Source organism: Cyanistes caeruleus, chromosome 4 (genome assembly GCF_971803275.1).
Source record: "Cyanistes caeruleus chromosome 4, bCyaCae1.hap1.1, whole genome shotgun sequence".
In the NCBI taxonomy this organism is placed as follows: domain Eukaryota; kingdom Metazoa; phylum Chordata; class Aves; order Passeriformes; family Paridae; genus Cyanistes; species Cyanistes caeruleus.
This window is the reverse complement of record NC_141704.1, coordinates 14,033,337-14,054,520: the sequence shown is the minus strand read 5'-3', so window position 1 is coordinate 14,054,520 and position 21,184 is coordinate 14,033,337. Positions and strand designations below refer to the sequence as shown.

The window sequence follows — 21,184 nt, the reverse complement described above, 5'->3', positions numbered from 1 at the left end:
GAATAAATTTTTCCCAATGTCCAATGTATATGTCCCCTGGTGCAACTGAGGGTCATTTCCCCTTGTCACTTGTTCACTGGGAGAAGACATTAACTCTCGCCCAGCTACAACCTCCTTTCTGGGACCCTGATAAGAACTCCCCTGAGCCTCCTTTTCTCTAGGCTGAACACCCCCAGCTCCCTCAGCTGCTCCTTGTAGGGCTTGTGCTCCAGACCCTTCCCCAGCTGGGTTGTCTTCCTCTGGACTCACTTCAGCATCTCCATGTCTTTGTTGTAGTGAGGGGCCCAAAACTGAACACTGGTGTGTCCTTGGCAGTGCCAAGTACAGGAGAAAATAATTTTTTTAATAGAATAAAAACATTCTGTAACTTTATATATTTTATTTTTTTAAATTTATTTTTTTGTGAAAAGTAAAGTTGGCATACTCTTGAAAAATTTGCTATTTAAATCAAGAATTTCAAACAAGTGTCAGTGCACTATATCACAATTTTAATCGTTTTCCTCCCAACTTGATCATCAAAATAAAAATTAAAAATTAAAAAGTAAAGTGGGAAACCATCACCACAACAACTGGCAAAGAAAGCCAGCTGGCACACCTGAGACTTTGTCTGCACAAGGGCTACTCATAAAGAAAACATGTAAGAAATCCTACTTATAAAGTTAGAATATATAAATGAATGATAGTATGTGACAAAATGGCTTATGGCTTTTAGGGAAGCAGAGAAAATATCATTACTTAGTGGGTTGTATTTTTTGTCAAATATTTTTTCCAAATTAATACCTTTTTCAACAATATCATTAACATTATATTCCACTTAAAGCATCTCTCTACACCAACAGTTACACTCTATTTTGCTAGATTTACCTGATTGAAAAAGCTGAAAAACATAAACCATAAGCTTGTGTGCCATTCAATTAAGTGCTTTATATGTAAATGTCTCAGGACAGCTTTTTGTTCTATGTTAGGTGACAGTAATATTCCATTGTTGTGTGGGGAATTAAATTATTCCTGTTACTTTAAACTTTAAATCTACAGTTTCTTGACCATTCCACAGTCCAGTTCTGTGCAGAAGGTTTTAAGCAACTGGTTTCAGAGTCAGGTGTGAGGATACCATGAGCTCCATGATCACATCAGCATTAGCATGGCGATATACACATCTACATTTGTGTCAGACTGCAGCAAACCAGCCTCTAATAGCAGGCAGCCTTTGTCTCCTTTATGCAGCACAGCTTTTATACCATCACATGTTTTAATCTGCCTTCCCTTTCAGGGCAGGTTTTCTGCAGAGATGGGAATGTGCACAGTGCAGGCAGCGAGGGTGTCTCACACCCAACAAGCACTGCTGCTGGGCACTTGGTGGTAGGCGTACCACAAAGGATTTGAAATCCCACTTAATTGTTCTTTTTGACTGCATCAAGCATAGGCTTCCTACTCCTCTCTTCCAGGCCCTTGCTAACCCAGTGTATCAGCAATTGTCACACTCTGTTGCTCCTGCCTCTGCTTTGCTACTGTGACAGCTGCGTGACCATTCTCCAACAGCATTTTAGTATCTTTCACACATGGGCTGTGTTTCTTGTATTGACCCATAAGAACTGTACCACTCTCCCTTCCTCATTCTTGCAACAGACCAGTTTCCTGGATGGCATTTTAAAGAAGCCAACTGTGCTGGTCTAATAAGCCCCATACATATCAGGATGAACAATGGGACACTCCATACTTGTTCTTCCTACACAACTTGACTTGCACAGCTAAGAAAGTCAATTAACAAAATGTACAGTCCTCACCAACATGCAATAACACATTCGTGTTGTTGGGCACTACTGAACCACAATGACAATTTGGATTCTCTGCTGTAATTACTCACGAACCAACTGATCCCAGGAGCACACTTCAAGATCTTTCAGATTAGGATCTCTTCTTTTTCAGTGTAATTATGCCACACAGTAGGCGTAAGCATTTCTCTTCTTCTTTATTAGGTGTTTTGCATTTGAAGCATTCCTTCACATTAACCATAAGAAAATGTGATTGATTCTGTGATATGTCTAAAAATCCTACAGAACAATAGGTAAGCATTATATAGGGAGACATTTCTGCTATGTTCTTTACAAATACATACACAGACATTTTTGTCAGCTGTTGGCTGATTCTTTGACTTCATCTATTTGAACCTAAATCCCAAACTTGTGATGGCTGGCATTCCCCAGGAACTTATTCACCAACGGATAGCGTAAATGGAGCAGTTTTTTTAAAATAAATAATAAGTTTAGTGCTTATCTTCTCAGTAAGGAAAATGTCTGAAAAAATTAAATTGTATGCACAACTACCTTTGATATTAGTATATTACTATGATGATATATTGCTATATGTTATATATGACTATGATGGGATAGACAAAAAAAATGAACAAAAAAGTAAGTGTATTCAGCTGTGAACCAACTAGAACAGGTGTGAAAGTTGTCCCCAGATCAATGCTAGCAGAAAAAATATGTCTCTTCCTGTTGCTCACTGGCAATAATATGAGAGACTAGAAAGTAATGATTATTTAGGACTTCCCCCTTTCAGTGTTCCAAATCCCCAGCTCAGAGAGCACAGTTTTGCTAGAGTATTGCTCCAATTGGAAGCTCTATTTTCAAAACTCAGATTGTGATAGCAGGAGAGAAAAAGGCTGACAAGTAGGCATTGAATTTGTGCCTTAAAGATGCACTCATCACTTACTAGACTGCACGCAAAACAATGGTAAGGGTATAAACTCCAAATTTTGTTGCAGTGTGTAGCTGATGTTCAGAGTGAAAGATGGTTTCAAAGACTGACTGAAGCTTTGCATTTAGAATGATGGGGTTCCTCTTCTGTGATTGGTTATTTGAAAGTGAATCTCCAAATTTTCATTATTTTTTTGTGTATCTAGAGGGGAAAGAGTTAGTGTTTCCATGCAATCTCAGGTATAACAAGAAAACTAAACAAGGCTCAAACAATTCCATTTAATATTTCCTCTGACAAGTAATTTTTCTTTATTTTCTCATGGAGTTCTGCTTCCTATTCTATATAATAAATACATACAATTTTCCTCATTAGTGGATTGTGGCATTGTAGCAAAGAAAAATTGTAGCAATTTTTCATTCTGGCATGCTCATTATAATTCTTCACAATAATTGTGAAGACACCAGAAATCAATCTTTTTCACTTTCACACAAAATTGTTATTAGAACAAGAAAAAGAATTATTCACCTTAACCCCTTAAGGATGCATTTGCATTAATGCAACAAATACTGTTATTCCATTTCGAACAACTTGCTACATAAAACATGCCTTGTCTTACTCATCTTTTATCCTTCAGAAGAAATCTTCTATAGCATGAAGGTCAAACCACATGAAGTCACAGATGGAATGGAGTTGTTTTGGAAAACTGGTAATCAGATACAACAGCCTACAGGTTCATGCTCTATCAGTTACAGTGGAGGGAGCATACCTCCCTAACCTCACACAAGTGTGGAAGAACAATATAGCACAGCAACCAAAGAGGAGCTTATCATAGACACAGACACTGAAATATTTTAAAGAAAAAAGATCAGAACTCTTAAATAATGACTATCAATACACACCTGTTCCACAATTATTTTAAAATCCTTTCTCTTTCTTTCAGCAACATGGATCCATTCTCATTAAAAAAAACAACATTATTTTATTTGTTTCAAAACCATGAGTTATGAGCATCCTGATAAAAGCATTGGAAGGTTATTAACTTCTCTGATCATGGGTTATTGGATCTCTGAGATCATCAATAATGAATGCAAACTTAGAAGCAGGTTAAAACAGAAAACACAGTATAACTGTTGAGGTTTAAGAATTTAGTGCTCCCACTGAGACTCTCCAAACCATGCTGCTACTCACTCATTTCTCTTCCCCCTGCAGTGGGCAGGAGAGGAGAACTGGAGGCACAAAAGGTAAAGATCATGGGTTGAGATTAGAGCAATTTACTGGAAACAGCAAAAAGATAAGGAAAGAACAGTAACAGCAACAATATTAATAACAAAAGTGTGTAAAAAAGAGGGAGTGAACCACATGCAGAAAGTGCTCAGCACGGAGCTCAACTTGACTGCAGTTGCCCTGACTGCTCCCTCCAGCTCAGAACCGGCGTTATCCAACCATTGCCTCTGGCTCAGAACCGGCGTTATCCAACCACTCCCTCCAGCTCAGAACCGGCGTTATCCAACCATTGCCTCTGGCTCAGAACCAGCGTTATCCAACCATTGCCTCTGGCTCAGAGCCAGCGTTATCCAACCATTGCCTCTGGCTCAGAACCGGCATTATCCAACCATTGCCTCTGGCTCAGAATGGCACCACCACACCGCTGCCTCCACCACACTCACTCACCCACACCAGGCTCCAGCACGGTCCTGGGCACAGTCCCAAACAGGACCATTCCCAAATAGTGGTATGGATGAGGCCATGCTGCTGGCTGCAGGTAGGGCTTGACATATAAAACACTTTTCCATCCCCATCATATTTACCAGTTACACACAAAATGGGTTTAAAGGTATTGGTCAATCAGTCTAACAACTTGATACCTTGCTAGGTACCTTGCTAGGATGTCTGAGCTCTTCCTCAAACAGGCTGGGCAACTGTCCATACCGACAAATTAGATTCATATTTCAACACCAATCTCTGGTTTATGTTTCATATGTCTGAAACAAGACCAACCCAAATAGCTGAAAAAACTACAATGAATAATTTTATTGATACAAACTCACATGCAGAATGCTTTCCAAAGGTAATACTAAGACAGCAGGAAAAATTACAATTTCCTATAAAGGTGTATACACAGCAATTTGTGAACTCAAAACTCAACTCTCCTATTTTCTAAAGAAACAGTTGCTATCTAGCTTTACCAGCTTGTGGAATTTAAAAATTACTACTCTGTACATTTTAGTCAGCTTATAAATTCAGTCAAGAATTGTATGATTGCAGAGACATCTTTGCCTTATAGTATGCATCTACAAAATCTCTTATTAAGCCCTAAGTGTTATGATAAAAATAGCTTAAAGATAGCTGTATCTAAAACATGGCATGGCATTAATTTGCAATAGTTTGCCTATTTCTATAACTCAGCTCCATCAATGGGCTCTGAAAAATTCATATTTGATCATGTATACAAGAAAACACTTTGCTACAACCTGCTAGAATCTATGTTTCAGGCTTTGGAGTTTTAAAAGAGGAATAAATGAAAGTTGAATATGAACCACTTAAAAACCTCATGAAGTAATGCAGATAGCCTAGATTTTTTCTTTTAAACAATACTACTGTCCAACTATACAATGTAATATGTAAGAGTTTTTGTATACATGCAATGCAAATTCAAGAAGAGAAAGTTTCATGGGCAGAATCTGTCACTAGAACAGCCAAAACAATTGAACCCAGAAGGAGGCAGAAGAGCTTCTGAGCACACATGCTCTTCTTCATATCTGCACCAAACGCAACAAATCTCAAGGTAACAACAGGACAGGAACAAATACTCCCAAGTTTAACACCATGATGTTATTTATCAAACATTCTGAATTAAAACAGTGGTTAGGAGGGAAATGAGTGTGTTCTTTAAGCATCTAGGGCTATGTTAATACTTCATTTTTTTTACAGGAACTCTTCTCAAATTGCCAGAAAATATAAGAGGGAAACAAGAGTAATTTAAACTCTTGTTTCTGTGACTGTCTCATTTGCAAAAGGGAATAGCAAATAGTCTATGCAAGAAGAACTAAAGAAAGGAAGTTGGATCAATTAATTATGGATCATATGGAAAACAGCTTTTATCACTAACTTTCCACAGACCCAGAAGTGTTGTGGGGCAGATTCTGAGATCAGTTCTTCATTCCCAAGAGACAAAGAACCAGCAGTAGAGGCAGCCAGGAGGGCCAAGTATGTCTTGAGGGCATCAGGCACAGGATTGCCAGCCAGGCAAGGGAGGGGATTGTCCTGCTCTGCTCTGCGACAGCCTCACCTTGAGTGCTGAGGGCAGTTTTGGGTGCCTCAATAAAGATCTAAAGCCATTACAGAATGCCCAAAGGAGGGCTATGAAGATGCTGAAGGGTCTGAAGGAGAAAGCCAAGGAATGGATGAGGCCACTTGACTTTTTTAGCCTGAAGGAGACAGAGGGGAGACTTCACAGCTGTCCACAGCTTCCTAACAAGGGAAAGGGGATGGGCAGTCACTGATCTCTTCATTCAGGTGACCAGTGACAGGACCCAAAGGAACAGCATGAAGCTGTGTCAGGGAGGTTTAGGTTGGACATTAGGAAAACTTTTTTCACCCAGAGGGTGGTTGGGCATTGGAACAGCTTCCCCACAAAAACAGCCATAGCACCAAGTGTGATAAAGTTCATAAAGCATTTGGACAATCTCTTGGGCACATGGTGCGACTCTTGGGGTGTCCTCTGCTGGGACAGGAGTTGTACTTTCCTGCCAGCTCAGGATATTTGATGATACATGTGCTTTAAGCAGGACCAGGACCAGACTAAAGCACAGCATTTCCCCTGACCAGTGGCTCTAAGGTACCTACAGCTCACTGCACCACACCCTTATTCTTATTCAGCAAAGGATTTGAGTGTTACAGAGATGGTCACTGTAGGAAGGACCCTGACAAGGCACAATATGCCTTCTTTAGTGCACTCTGTTCATGCAATGTAGATACACACTCAAATTCTGATAGCACTTTTTCTTCTGGCTTTCCTCACCAATGGCAGCCTAAGTGCTTGAGTTTTAGTATTAGACAGCACTGTATGTCATCTATGTCCTTGCTTATTTCAGAAATGTGACACATTGAACATTTCAAATTTTAGATTAACTACATGTGTGTAATGAACAAAGGTGAATCCAATGTCACTTGAATTCAGTTTGGGGTTTATTCATCACTCAGAAGAAGTAGAACCATTAATTCTTCTTGAAAAACTGGAATTACTAGTTCATCAATAAAATCCTTCATTCTTCTTTCTTCTGTCACTCAATGTGCTTCTACAACAACCCTGCATCCTACCTGAGCATTTCAAAGGGGACTTTACAGCTACTTAATTCCACAACATTATTTTTGGTACAACCCCAGCTTCTGCCTTACTCTATAAAAGGGAATAGCACTTCATTTCAGTATGCTGCCTTTCTCTGACAATTTTTAATATGCCACAGGAAAGTGGGTGCCAATCTTTTTAAGAAGAACTCAATATAGTTGAGTTGATTGAAAAATCAAAAGTGAAATATTGTTCCTAGGGACATTTTCTATTCTTGGTTAGCAATGTCGATTTGCTCTTCCTAAATACTAGTTTGTATAAAACCATTTAATTTGATATCACCTATGCTCCTCCATAATTCCAGAAAGCAATTAGCCATTCCTTCACTAACAGGACTCCTGTAGTCTAAATGCAGTAAAATTCACCCTGATTCTTAAGTACTTTGCCATGCTTCCTGCAGGAATTATTAAACTGAAAAGTAGAAGTGATATATATAAATTCTATTCTGGGCGTGACTAATCCAGTCCACACAATGGTTCAAAGATATTGCAGACCAAAACTCTTATTTTGTTACTTTCTTCCTAATGGCACCTTACACAAAGTAGAAGAAACTGTTCTGACAAACGTGCTCCCAGATTTTCCCCCGTATGAGGCTGCACAGAACCTCTCGCATCCTATCTGAAGGATGAAGGGGTGCCGTTCATGCTCCCCCCTTTTTCCACACCCAAGTCTCTTGATTGCCTCAGCAGTTGTTTTCCTTTCTCTTCATCTTAGTGCCAGCAGATTTGAAAAGAAAAATTAAGGATTAACTACTTGCAGCTGTCTCATTGTTCATTCTAGTTCTATAAAGTATTTTTAATCTCCTCTTCTTACTAAACTCCTCTTTTTAAGAGTGTAATATCTATTATTCTTTGTGCATAGCCTAGAACAATGGAATGCATTATTAACTAACCTGTGAGTAGCTGTCACCAGCACTAAAAGTGTATTTTATGTATAGAGCCCACATTGCAAATATACACATACATATGAATAAACACACATCAGAGATACCTAATTAGGTAGCTCAATAAATTGTAAGAACTGGAATTCTAGAACAACTAATTTATCCTAGCTTACTTCTGCTTTTTTCCTTACATACCAGTGACAGTTCATTAATACATTCTCAGCATGCTAACAGGAACAGCTGTTAAATAATAAATGCTGTACTGTATTATTTTCAGTAGGTGCTTCAGCAATTAAACTCTGGGTGCCTAATTTCTAGCTCAGTTAGGAAAAATAACTATATCTTATGCAACCAAGTAAAATACTAGGCATTACCCAAGGAGTAACAGAAACATCAAAATATCCATTGTAGAGAATTATTGTTCTCTGTGAAGAAATGTTGGAAACTCAATGCAAATCAACGCACCAGAACCTCATGTATTTCTGTTTTATTTAAATCTATCCACCCTCAGGCAGCACAACTCCTAGGTCTGTTCAAGAAAAGTAGAGAGAGACCCTATGGGCAGAGGCATGACAAAATGGGGCCCTGAAGTCACACACTCTCAGAATCAGTTTGCAGTATCATCAACAGATGCAACGTGAAACCACATTCTACAGCTAACTCTCCGAATATTCACCACAAGCTTGGAGATATATTCACCAGAAGAAAATCTTCAAAAGCACTCAAGAATCAACAATATTGCACATTTCCAATTTTAAAATAACTCTTAGCCAAACAGCCTAAAATTAAAAGAAACTCATATTCAAGGAAAAAAACCCTACATTTCATTTGATCTGCCTACATAATACATATGGCATTTCCTAAACATGAGAATCAGCTTTGACTACAGAAGGCTGTTAAGCTACCAAGCATAAAAAAAACCAAGCCCAGCAGCTACTATCTAGCTTTCCCCTTTGCAAGGTATCTTGATGGCCTTAATCTACACAGACAACTGTTCAGTTAAAAGAAATGGATTTAAAAATATGATTAAGACTGCAAACATCCTTGTGAAATGTTTATATTATATATATAATATAGCATAGTCTGATTTATATTTTTAATTTTATATTTTATTAATTTTATTTTTATATTTAATGAAGTTTCTTAAATGTACTGTACTTCTCTGACAGTCATTTATCATTTAAGAAAAGATAGAACTATCACCCTTCACAGGCTTTCTTCTTTGAAAAATAGTTATTTTAACTATTAAAGCTACCACTAACTTAATAAAATAGTACACACAGTGGACTGCAGCATTACTTTGTTCGAGCTTGAAATGTATTCACATGATTTACATCTGATTTACTACGCCACCTGACTCATTATTCTGAATAAGATAACTATTCTATCTCTCCACAACAAGACCAAAATACATGAAATATTAATTCCCTACAGAAATTATTTCCCCGATAATTGCACAAAACTTTCAGACTTATGTTTTTATTTTCCTTTTACAAATAAATGTTAATTTAATATTAAAGAAACATTAAGAATAACTGTTTGGGGGCTTTTTGTGTGCAAGTATTAGCTTTTCAAACAATCAAAATCTCTGAATGCAAAAGCTTATCACACATCTGTTAGAAGGACCGCATTCATTAATGTCAGCTATCAATCAGTCACAGCAAAACTCTCCTTAAAACATGAAATCTGATTTGTATAGAGTCCTGCTCACTGTTACTGAGCACTAGTAAACGAATCATTCCTTTCATTTCAAACTACAGTACCTCATTGAAGTATTAGCCTTAATTAAAACATGAGAATATTTGGAACTAATTACATTTTCTTCCTTTGTGATACACAGGTGAAGGTGGTCAGTCACTGGCACAGGTTTCCCAGACCAGCTCTGGATGTCCCTGGATCCCTGGAAGTGTCCAAGGCCAGGCTGGGCAGGGCTCTGAGCAGCCTGGGATAGCAGAAGGTGTCCCTTCTCATGGCAGGGGGTTGAACCTGGGTGATCTTTATTAAGGTTCCTTCAACCCAAACCATTCCATGATTCTATGATATGCTATGCACCAATCCTGCAAACCCTTTTTCTCTACAGCTCCTCAGTAAACCTGAGGATTTTCACTCGTATTTTTACATTGACAAGAGACTACCTGACTGAGGTTATAACTAGCAAAACCAGAAGTCTGGATAGACCTACTGCATTATGAAATATGTTTATTAAAAATGACCTGAAGTTGAAAACAAACAGCATTTTATACTTGGATGTTAAACATACTGAAATGACTATGAATAGCTCACATCTCCTGCTCTCCTGACTCTTTATGAGTCAGCCATGAGTCTCATTACATTTCATGGTGACTTTTATACCACATTTTCAGATTTGTAGTACTTCAAACAAATAAGATCCAGATTCTGGATCACAATTCAGAAGAAAAAAGCCATGAAAAATTAAGCCTAAAGGACATGACACAGCAGAACAATAAAGAAAGGCCAAAAATATTAACTTTTAATGATCTGTAATTTGGAGGGATCTTTTACATGTAATGGAAATAAGGTAGAGTTCTCTGAGCCAGCAAGAACCAAGTTAACTTGGAGAATACACAAAGCAGCACTGGGTGAGGCAGGTGCTCACCCAATACCACACACCACCACCATGGCAATGGTGCTTCCAGAGCTGATCTGCCAGCTCTGCACAGCACAACACACCACGCACACAACCCAGCCAGGGTTTGGACAGTGAGATTTCCAGTACAGCTGTACATTTCCTCATGCATAGCTGATCCTGAAATTGCAGCTTTAGGTTGTCTGTGAAGTAAGCAAGGTATAACCCTGCTTACATTCAGTTCTTGCTTTCAACTTTCATATCTGCTAGAACTGAAATAGTTTTCTTTAAAGCTTAGATTTTTAATAAATTCCACAGCAACAAGAAGGTTTCCTGCAAGTTCCATGACCTGAAACCTTGGCTACATTTTTCAGTAAAGCAGGTAACAAATTAGAGGTTAGCCCATGAACATTGACTAATGTCATATTACGTTCTACATGACAGTCACTGTCAGCATAATGTTTCAATTATTATGCAGACAACTGGAACTTCATTCCTCTTACCTGATGCACGTCTGGTGAATCTGTTTACCGCTGGAGCTGAAAGAAAAAAAAACACTTTGATTATTTTTGTAGTAGTCTAACTTGCTTTAAATATAACAATGTTATACTTCATTCCAAGTGTGACAACTGCAAACACCAGATTATCATTATTTTTGTATCTTTACAGGAACCAATTCATATACACTTTAACTTTTAAGTAGCTTTGCAAGAGATGGTACATAGTAACTAAAAAGCTTGCCAGACCATTTTCAGCATTCTAAGAGTTCCTGTTACTTACTGCTGCTCATGAGTGAATACGAGACATTTAGAGCTGCATCTCCATTATTTATTGAGTGCACAGAAATTGGCATCTTGCAAACAATAATGCAAACAGGGATTTAAAACGTATGAAAAAAATTTATTTCCTTTTTACAAAATACACCCATTGGAAATCTGGCACTAAAGGTACTCTTATAGAGAAAAAGACTAATTTGTAACCCCATTAAAAGATCAACTTTTGCTTTGGCTAACCTTTAAAACTCCTTAGGAAAGTCAATAACAATGCCAACCCCCACCAAAGCCCCAGTGCAAATGTTTTATAGTGCCAACCTGGCACATCTCCAACTGCATGCTGCAAACATTTGTAATCAGACTCCTGTCTTGTTTCCAGCTGGGAGAAACTGCAAAATACAATTTAAAACACATAGCTTTGTCTCTCTTTCATTTCATTTCTAGGTTTACCAGCTTCTTCAAGAGTTACTAGAGATAAATAGGTAAATAGTTTTATGTTTTGCCATCCAAATACAAACTCCAGCCTTCTAATTAGTAAAAACCACTGGTCTTGAACTCTACTTTCATGTGCTGTATTAACTGCTGGAATAAACAGCAAGAAGAAAATCTGAATGACCTAATTTCAAATGTGGGCAGCAGCCACATTAAAAATGTATGCCCTTACAGTGCTTATTAATATTCAACCTTTTAAAACTGCTCTTTATGTTTACACAGAACTGAAAAGTTTAAAATATTAACCTTTTTCATTTTATCCCACTAAATTTTATAAGGGAGTTATGCATCATGTCTTGAACACCTAAGACAAGAGAAAAAAATTGCTCAGAAAACAGAAGAGACAGCCTGAGATGCAAACTGACTTCTTATTCCTTTGGGGACAAAAAACAGAGCAAAGCTACAATTTCTGAGCCACACTCACAGATGGTTTGTACAAGCACATACAGGAGTGACAGGTCCAAGTGGCAAAAAAATACACTGGGAAACCTGACTACAGAGGTTTGGAGTGCTAGTCATGAGGAAGGAAACCTCTGGTTAATAAGCTGTTACAAACCCCAAACACATATATATAGATGAGCACAAGAGTAACATCACCAGCAAAGTTATTTTGAAACAAGGATTCTACTTCCCCTGAACATTTTTCCTTTAAATATAAAGACAAAAAATGTAGACATATTTTTATCAAAACAGACAGCACATTTTATGCAACTGCTGTTTTGTCATATGGGGGCTGTTTGATTCCTCAAAACTGTTTATTTTGTCACTACTGTTATGGGCCAAATTCATTTCAGGACATCATGACTGTCACCATCAGATGGCTGAGTTGTTTCCTCAAGCAAGTAAATTTGCAGCAGGTCTCAGCAGATGTGCTCATATTTAAAAAAAAAAAAAAAAAAAGAATTGGAATCTGACATATTTCTAACAAGAAAGCATAAAATAATGTTTTGCTCCCATTCAGAAGCTTTCCCCAAACTCAGGGATGGCTTTAGCTGTCATTTTATATATTATCTGTAGAGAAGAAGATTTAACTCCTCTAGACAGCTACCTCAGTACATTCAAAAAAAAAAAAGGAACATGTAGCACAAAACTAACAATTTGAAACAAGTTACTGGGATTGTCAAAGAAAAAAGTTCTTTTTCAGCTACATAATTCTAAATTCACTCTTTCATTTGGCTACAAGAAGCTTAGTTTATTGTGCAACAGATTTCACAAATTATTTACTGTTAGAAAAAAAAAAAAATACCAAGAATGTCAGAACCTTGATCAGCAATTATTTTTGAGCTTATGTGAATAATCAGTGTTTCAGCAGCAACCAGACAAAGCCTTTCAGCCCAGACTGGGATTTCATGGAGGTCATCCAAATGTGTTACTGGGAGATTTAAAAGCAGAACCCACAGTTCTTTGTTATGGAGCAAGTTGAACTACTCTCTATTTTTCTGGTAGCAAATCACAACATACTTCTGTTGTCCAGAAAGGTGGAAGATTAGCATACAAGAAGGCCTTGGAAAATAATCAGCCCTACAGGAATGTAGTTGTTTAGGTGTTTTCAGTACAAAGTAGTTGAGTGGTCAACCAGGTCATTACAATGTCTGGCAGAATAAGCATAGTAAGGTGGGCAAAAGAAAGTCCAAGATGTATTTTGCTTGAGGAATAAAACAAATACTAAATTATCTTTCAAACATGTCAGGACCAGAAAAAATGGACACATAATGGCAAAAATATTCAATGAGGAATATCAAATGTTCCTCCTGGATCCATACAGCATCAGGAACAGCAGAGAGATTCCCAGGGAAGAAACACTACTCATTGTGCCTATGATTACCACCTTCCCTGGGTATTTATTTTTAGCCACCATCCCTACTGAGATCTGAGTTAGGCTGACTCTCAGGTTTGGACTGAGATGACTGTCCTGATTCACACAGCTCAAGTGGAAGTGGTACCCAGAGAGACAGGGATGTCGAGAGACAGTCTTGGCATCCAGGTTGAATTGTGAGGGCAGCTTTGAAATCCCACTCGTAGGACACAGGAATTGTACTTAAATCCACAGGTTCAAGCCACAAGCTACACACATGAAGAAGTGGTGCTTTGTGATTCCCACCCCACTGCTGCTTCAGCTGCTTCTCAACACTCTGCTCCCCTCTCTCCTCTCAGCCATGTCCACAGGCAGGTTCTCAGGACTCCCAGTGCCTGCCTGCAGGCACAGCAGAGAGCAGCTGGCTTTGTGCTCTGCAGGCTGTCCAGGGACTGCTCTCTACAATGTGAAACCCAGGCAGCCCTGTGGGAGGGTTACCCCATCCCTAATAACATGCCAGATGCAACACTGCTGACTCACACCAGTTCACAGCCACCAGGGGTAAGCGTGGGAAGGGAATGGGCACAAGGCAATACCTATGTGGCTATTGAAGTTAACTCTACAGCAAAAATATACTTAATCTTACAGGTTATAGTGACATTGTGCTGAGGGCTGCTTGCTCAAAATGATTCAACTCAAACAACTTGCTAGGAAAAAACCACAGTAACCTACAGTGCCACATGCATCCCCACTAACATGTGCAAAATGTAGAAAGAACAAAACTCATGGACTGCAAAATCTCACCATTGCTAAAGTCAGGGATTTTTCCCAATAAAACGCATAAACAGACATACAGATAAATTCAGAACATGTCTGGTGACATTTAATATTTTTTTTTCAGTATCAGAAAGAGTGCTGTATCACAACAAATAATGTACAGCTGTGCACAGAGAATCTTGTTTACAAGCTTGATATCACTCCAATATTGAATGTGATTCTTCATGCTCTACTTTGTTTCAACCAAAATCTATTACAAACTTCACAGGGGAAAATTATCAGGGGGTGGGGTGGGAGTGTGTGAGAGAAATGACAGAGGTCTGTATGCTGATGAAGTTTGGATTAAATTCCCATTTGAAAATGCACAAACTTACATGACATTCCAGTATTTGATTCTTAGCACTACATAAGAGAGAATTCCACTATCTCACTTGTTAGCAACTGAAATTCTTGCTTGAAAATCCTTGCTCAGAGAACTGTATGGAAGTACAGCTTCTAAAATATTTTGGCAATACAGATCAAGCAAATAAATATAAATAATTGGTAAATTATCAAGAGCAGCATAACTTTGTAAGTAGAGGAGGAAATGGGAGTCTGTGGGGTGGTTTGTAGAGTAGCAAGACAAAGAAGATAATGCTAATAAAGGATCCCTACCTGGGCCTCCTCTAGATGGTTAACCTGTTCTGATAGCCTGAGCTCTTTTTGCAAACTCACAATTTAAATATTTTTTAAACTGCCAGAGATTCTTGTGCCATTAATGTCACCTGAAATAAGAAGCTGAACACATCACAGATATTAGACATGCAGCCTTCCTACGAAGTCAGGGACTGTAAGCCTGTAAGGGATTGAAGAAGAGGCTCTGTGTATCAGGGGCTGTTAGGGACATGCCTGAGCACTCTCTGACAACCAGGCTGCAAACTGGTGCTTCCTGCAGGTCTGCAAACCACAGCAGACACATCTCCAGGAGTGCTGCAGAGCACATAGAACCCCACGTGCGCCCAAGCCAGGGTGAGCTCACCCCACTCCCTGCAGCTGCCCCAGGGCACAGAGTCCTGTGGGAGACTGCTCGCTCTCCTGCCACACTTACAGCACCCCAAGGTAATGCTCTTTTACAGAAAAAATACACAAAGCCAAAATGCCCGCTCAAAGTGACAAGGGCTGGCAGGGGATTAATGATTACTCTTCAATGTTAGTAAAAATCAGAACACTTTCCACAAGCCTCGCTTTCAATTAGCCACTGCAATTTTTTCATATGGCAAAGGACTAAACCCCCTTTAAAAAAAGAAAAACAAATAAATTAAAAAAAAACAAACCTCAAAAATTAAACTAAGCTATTACATGTTTAAAATCTTCAAATTTGGCAGCCCACAGCCCAGTTATTTGCAAAACAGGAATACTGTGAATGCAGCTTAATGGCTAGACAAATATCCACACCATGGTGTGTCCTCCTGTGGAAAGTGCAAATGCCCCAGGTGAAGTTAGGAAACAAATGTCATATCCAAATTGTGCACTTTTTTCTATCCTATTGAAGGCAAAACTGTGTGAAAACTCTCAAGGACCTCACTGAGGTCAGTGGATCAAACCTAGTCCAAATGAACAACAGACTGACAACCTGCTCTCAACACACTGTCTGATTTTATTCCATTTAACTCTAGTGTTTTCAGAAGAGTTATTCCTGATTTACCTATGGTCTTTTCATTATATACCTCAAAATCCCAGGCTAAATTTTAACTGATGAGGATCATGGGTAATATATGTTCCACCTCTTCAGTTCCAAGCTTACCTATTTCTCAAAGGTCTCAACTTTCAGAAAATTTTAAATTACGCTTGTTGCAATCACATTCCTATATTACGCTAATTAATATTCATTTGTCTTCTTTCACAAATAATTATTAATTAGAATAACCTAATCAGAACAAGAGGAAAATCAAATCTAAATGAATGCTTCTCTAAAATACACACTTTAGTCAGATTCATGTTTTTATGTCCCAGATGGAGGAAACAGAGTTAACTCCCCATTATCCAGGACAATGATAGGCTGGGACACCACGGATAATAACAGTAATTTGGAGCCCCTCTAATTTCTCTCCATCACAGGAAAACTCACTTTAGGTTAGGAGTAATCCAGATAGAATGATTGTTTCAGAGGCTGAGACCAACACAAGACAATACAGTTATGTTAATGTACCTTCACACTGATAAAACCTCACAAAATCTCAAGGAAAGCATGACAAATTCACTGACAGTTTGAAGAAACGACTCTGACAAAGGAGGGAGTTGCCAGATCTATGGAGAATGGTTCTTGTCTTTTCTCTGTGAAAGGTTACAACAACTGTGAGGAATGAGAAGGGATGAGCACAGCAAATACACAGCTATTATTTGGAAGCCAAACAAACAGTCCTGGCACGGCTTTCTAAACATTTGTATTTCTGAAAATTTAACAGCAATGGTAATATTTTAATAATGAAATACATTAAGTATGTTTTATTATTCCCCTCACCAAATAAGTCAGTCTCAGAAGGATTTTCTTTTATTATTATTAAAAACAAAATTGAAGAACAGCTGCATATAGGCTTGGCCTTTACACAAAGAGAAAAGGTAAATCATAGCCACAGGTGCTTCCTGTATGTACCAGTCAGCCAAAGAACCCGACAGGTTGGACAGCAACACTGCCACCAAATTTCCCACTAAACAAATCTTAACACCTCAAGAATATCTGAAGCCCACTCCAAAACTGATTAGCCTCAGTGAAGAGCACCCACAGTTCCTGAAAGGGTAGGATCTGCACACAGAGGGACCTGGCTTCATCCAAAGAAAGGTGTGTTGCTGGGAGGCATTGCAAGTACACACTTTCAGGAGAGGGCTCCCTAAGGAGTTGAGACTGCTCCATAGCTGTGGAGACAGAGTGCACATGGACACATGTGTTCACATACGCAGCAGAATGCAGGCAGTGAGGCATGAAGGCAACACAGGCTTTCAGTGAATCCTGTAGACTGACTGAGAAGCTGAAGATGGGGGAGAAACAGCACTCTAGTGGTAGCATTTATCTGCTACTGGGAGAAGAGAGAGAATAATTTTGCTGTAGCAAGAAAAGTAGATGTTGGCAAGAAAACATGGCTTCATCATAAAAATTATTTATTTTTTAATTAAAAATTACATCTATAGGTCATTTCATTAGGTCCCATTAATTTGTACACATTCAAATTCCTCAAAATATTTTGAACCTGACCTCCAGGTTCAAACTACAGCAGGTGGTTCTTCATTCTCCCAGTCCCTTCTGGGACTTGAAGTCTTCTGCAACTTGGCTGGAACATTTGCCAGCTTCTTCACATACACATATCAGATCTCCCATTTCCTTCTGGTGAAGGCTCACATTTTCCTTGGTCTTTCTTTTATCGCAAACATACCTATTGAAACTTTCCTTGTTACCCTTGACATCCCTGGCCAGACTTAATTCTTTCAGGTCTTTAGCTTTCCTAACCTGACCCCTGGCTGCTCAGACAATCTCCCTGTGTTCCTCTCAGGCTACCTGTCCTTGCTTCCACCTGCTGCAGGCTTCTTTTTTGTGTTTGAGTTTATCCAGGAGCTCTTCGTTCATCCATAGAGGCCCCCTAGCCACTTGATTTCCTCTTTGTTAGGATGCATCACTCCTGAGCTTGGAGGAGGTAATTCTTGAATATTACCCACCTTTCTCAGGCTTCTCTTTCCTCCAGGACTTTCTCCCATGGCACTCTATCAAGCAGATCCCTGAGTAAGCCAAAATCTGCCCTGCTGAAGTCCAGGGTATGGAGCTTGCTGTGCACCCTAATCACCACCCTGGGCATCTCAAACTCCACCACTTCATGGTCACTGCAGCCCAGGCTGCCCTGGAGATTTGCATTCCCCACCAGATCCTACCTGTTGGTGAGACCAAGGTCCAGCATAGAACCTCTCCTGGTTGGCTCCCCTATCTCTTGGAGGAGTTACCATCAATGCATTCCAGGAATCTCCTGGATTGTTTATGCTCTGTTGTGTTGTCCTTCCAACAGGTACTGGGGTAGATGTAGTCCCCCATGAACACCAGGACATCTGAATGTGAGAACAACCATAGAGTACCTCATGTGCTTCCTGGCCTGGCAGCTGTAGCAGACCCCCACTACAGTGTCACCTGTCCCTGCCCTCCCTTTAATCCTGACCCACGGGCTCTCGGTTGGCTCCCCTCTCCCCCCAGACTTTGCTCCACGCACTCCAGCTGGTCACTGGCATAGAGTATAACACCCTGTCCTCATCTCTCCTGCCTGTCCTTCCATTCCAACACTCCTGTCACAGCAGCCATCCCAGGACACAAGACCACAGCTCTGCAGGTGTGTGCATGTCTCTGCCTCCTCCTGTTTGTGCCCCTGCTGTGTGCACTTGCACAGGGGCAGCGAAGTCGGGTCCCCAGTGAAACCAACTCTCTTGCTGGTTACTCTGCAAGTTGTTTATTTAACCTGTCAGAACACAGAACATTGAGAGTGATGTAAATAAGTCTCTCCTACTTATATCAGTTAAAGAGATTTCAGCTCTTATGAATAATTGATGCTGTATGTAATTACAAATGCTGAAAATAAAAAAATAAAAAAATTAAATGCCTGCCTGATGTTAGACCAATGACCCAACACAGTGAAACGGGCTGTCACAGCTCATTATTTGGAATCAAACACTGATCTTTTCCCACCCAAGGAGCTTGATCAAGATTTTAAGCTTTTCTTTTTTTCATTTTCACATGTATTCTTTCAGATTAGTGTCCCATGTTAAAGCAACAAAGTGAAGCTGTTGATGAGTTTTTCTATCTTAAATACACATCCTGTTACTTAGCATGTTTGCCCTTAGAAATTCATCACTGTTATTGCTTGTGATCAGTACACTTGGTCATCATATGATTAAAAGTAATTAGCAATCTAGACAAGAGGAAAAATACATATATAATTTACAGCAAAAATTATAATTTTCTGTAATACCACAGGGTAAAAAAGTTAATTTGTGCTAGAATTAGTCTACATACAAGCTGAAAATGTGTATATGTGTGGAAATCTTGGTTTGGAGCACTTGCTGTCCTCAACCCCAGATTACTCAGGATATATGATGAAAAGCAATAGTGTGTATGAAAGAAGAATTCTACCCTCCAGAGACAACATCTTTTGAAAACAAAACGGAGGCTAAAAATACAATGCAATAAATGTATGAGGGAGGTCAGCCTTCCTAGACCATGCCCTGTGCTACAAAGACCCAATCCCACAGGGCCAAGACCCAAGACCTGCAGTCCTGCTTCAGCTGGTCACCACTTACGGATTCTGTTTTGTACAATTTACTAAACTGCCTATTTCTGCCCCAGCAGAGTGGGTTGGGGTTTGTGGGTTGGGGTTTTTTTTGTTTGTTAGGATTGTTTGGATTCTTTTTAACATGATCACTACACCAAATATCACTTGCAGTAACATCCTTCTTTGCTAATTTATTTCCATCTCCAAGGGATATTCTGCTATAGCCAGAGCATAGCTTACAATTGCTACCAAACAATCTGACACAAAATATCAGTAATGCTTCTCCCCATCTCTAAATGGCTTCTTTTCACTTGAAATTTCACAAGCTATTTTAAGAATATTGTGGTTATTTGCTTTCTAACACTGCTGCATAGGCATTTAGATCCATTTCATGTTCTTTTCTGCTTCCTGATTTTGCTGCCTGAAGCATATATACTAATGTGTGCACATTCCCTATCAGAACACAAGAAAAACTGGTCATTCTGCCAAAGCTCTACCAGCAATGCTCAGATCAGCTGGGATCCTGTAAAGGATCAAACTGACATAACTGCTTCGGGTTCACCAGCTCATAAAACAAAAAATCTGTATCTGTCCTTGAAACAATATTTCTGTCAAAATGAAAACTAGAGCACTGAAGATTTTATATGAATGACGTGTTCTCCTAATTTCCTTCCCTTAGCCATTATGTAACAGTGCTTTAGGTCTTTGGGAGTGGGGAGAGTGTGGTTTGTTTGATTGGTTTATTTTTCACAAAACTTTGGCCTATGTCTTTTGTCTCTTGACAGTACCTGCAAGATATATTTATTACAAAGGAATAACATTGCAATCTCACTGATGGAAGTGGGCTGGAGAAGATGTCAGTATTATTCTCTGAAGGAGTGCACCTTTGTGTAGAGTTTATAATTATCTCATCTATTTTATATCATTTGACAATGGTGAACATAACTGCTTTCTCCCATACACATTCATACTACCCATCTCTAATCTAAAGCCTCAAAGCGTTTGAGACTCAAGGTTTCCTACTATTTTTCATATTTTCGTCACTTTGCTATTAGGTTATTACAACAAATCCTACATGGGCAAACACCATTAAAACTTTCCAAAGCAAAGATTTTATACAAAGACTCTGCTTGGCTCCTAGGACTGCCTTGGCAGAAATGTGTGGTACAAAATACCTTGATGAAGAAGTATATGAATATGTATAATCTGCAATCTGCATTGCCTGCTTATTCACTTCCTGGTTAAATCTAAGATTTTGGACTTGATGCATATTTTAAAGTTTGCATATTTTAAGAACATTACGTAGTTAAAGGGAGTTTCTCTTGCATTCATGTTAATTCATTCTCAGCTATTCAGATCTAAAATAGACAATTTTGTTAGCTTTCAGATAATGAAGCAAAGCACATTTTCCACACTTGGTTTTAGAGACAGGCTGAGAGAAGTACCTAATCAGCAAACACAGTGACTGTAAAGAAAAAAATTTTTAAAAGCCCAAACCCCAAGTGTTATTGCTTGAATATAATGAGAAGAATGGCTGTTTCAGAAAAAAA

At 39.0% G+C, this 21,184-nt stretch overlaps 1 protein-coding gene across 1 annotated transcript in view; it reads right to left on the bottom strand.

The window, feature by feature from the left end:
* PRKAR2B (protein kinase cAMP-dependent type II regulatory subunit beta) overlaps window positions 1-21,184 on the bottom strand; it is a 75,074-nt gene that overhangs the window by 35,534 nt on the left and 18,356 nt on the right. The window contains exon 2 of the mRNA XM_086886793.1: window positions 11,022-11,057. Coding sequence (XP_086742919.1) covers window positions 11,022-11,057 — 36 coding nt within the window. The remainder of the gene's footprint in view (window positions 1-11,021; window positions 11,058-21,184) is intronic.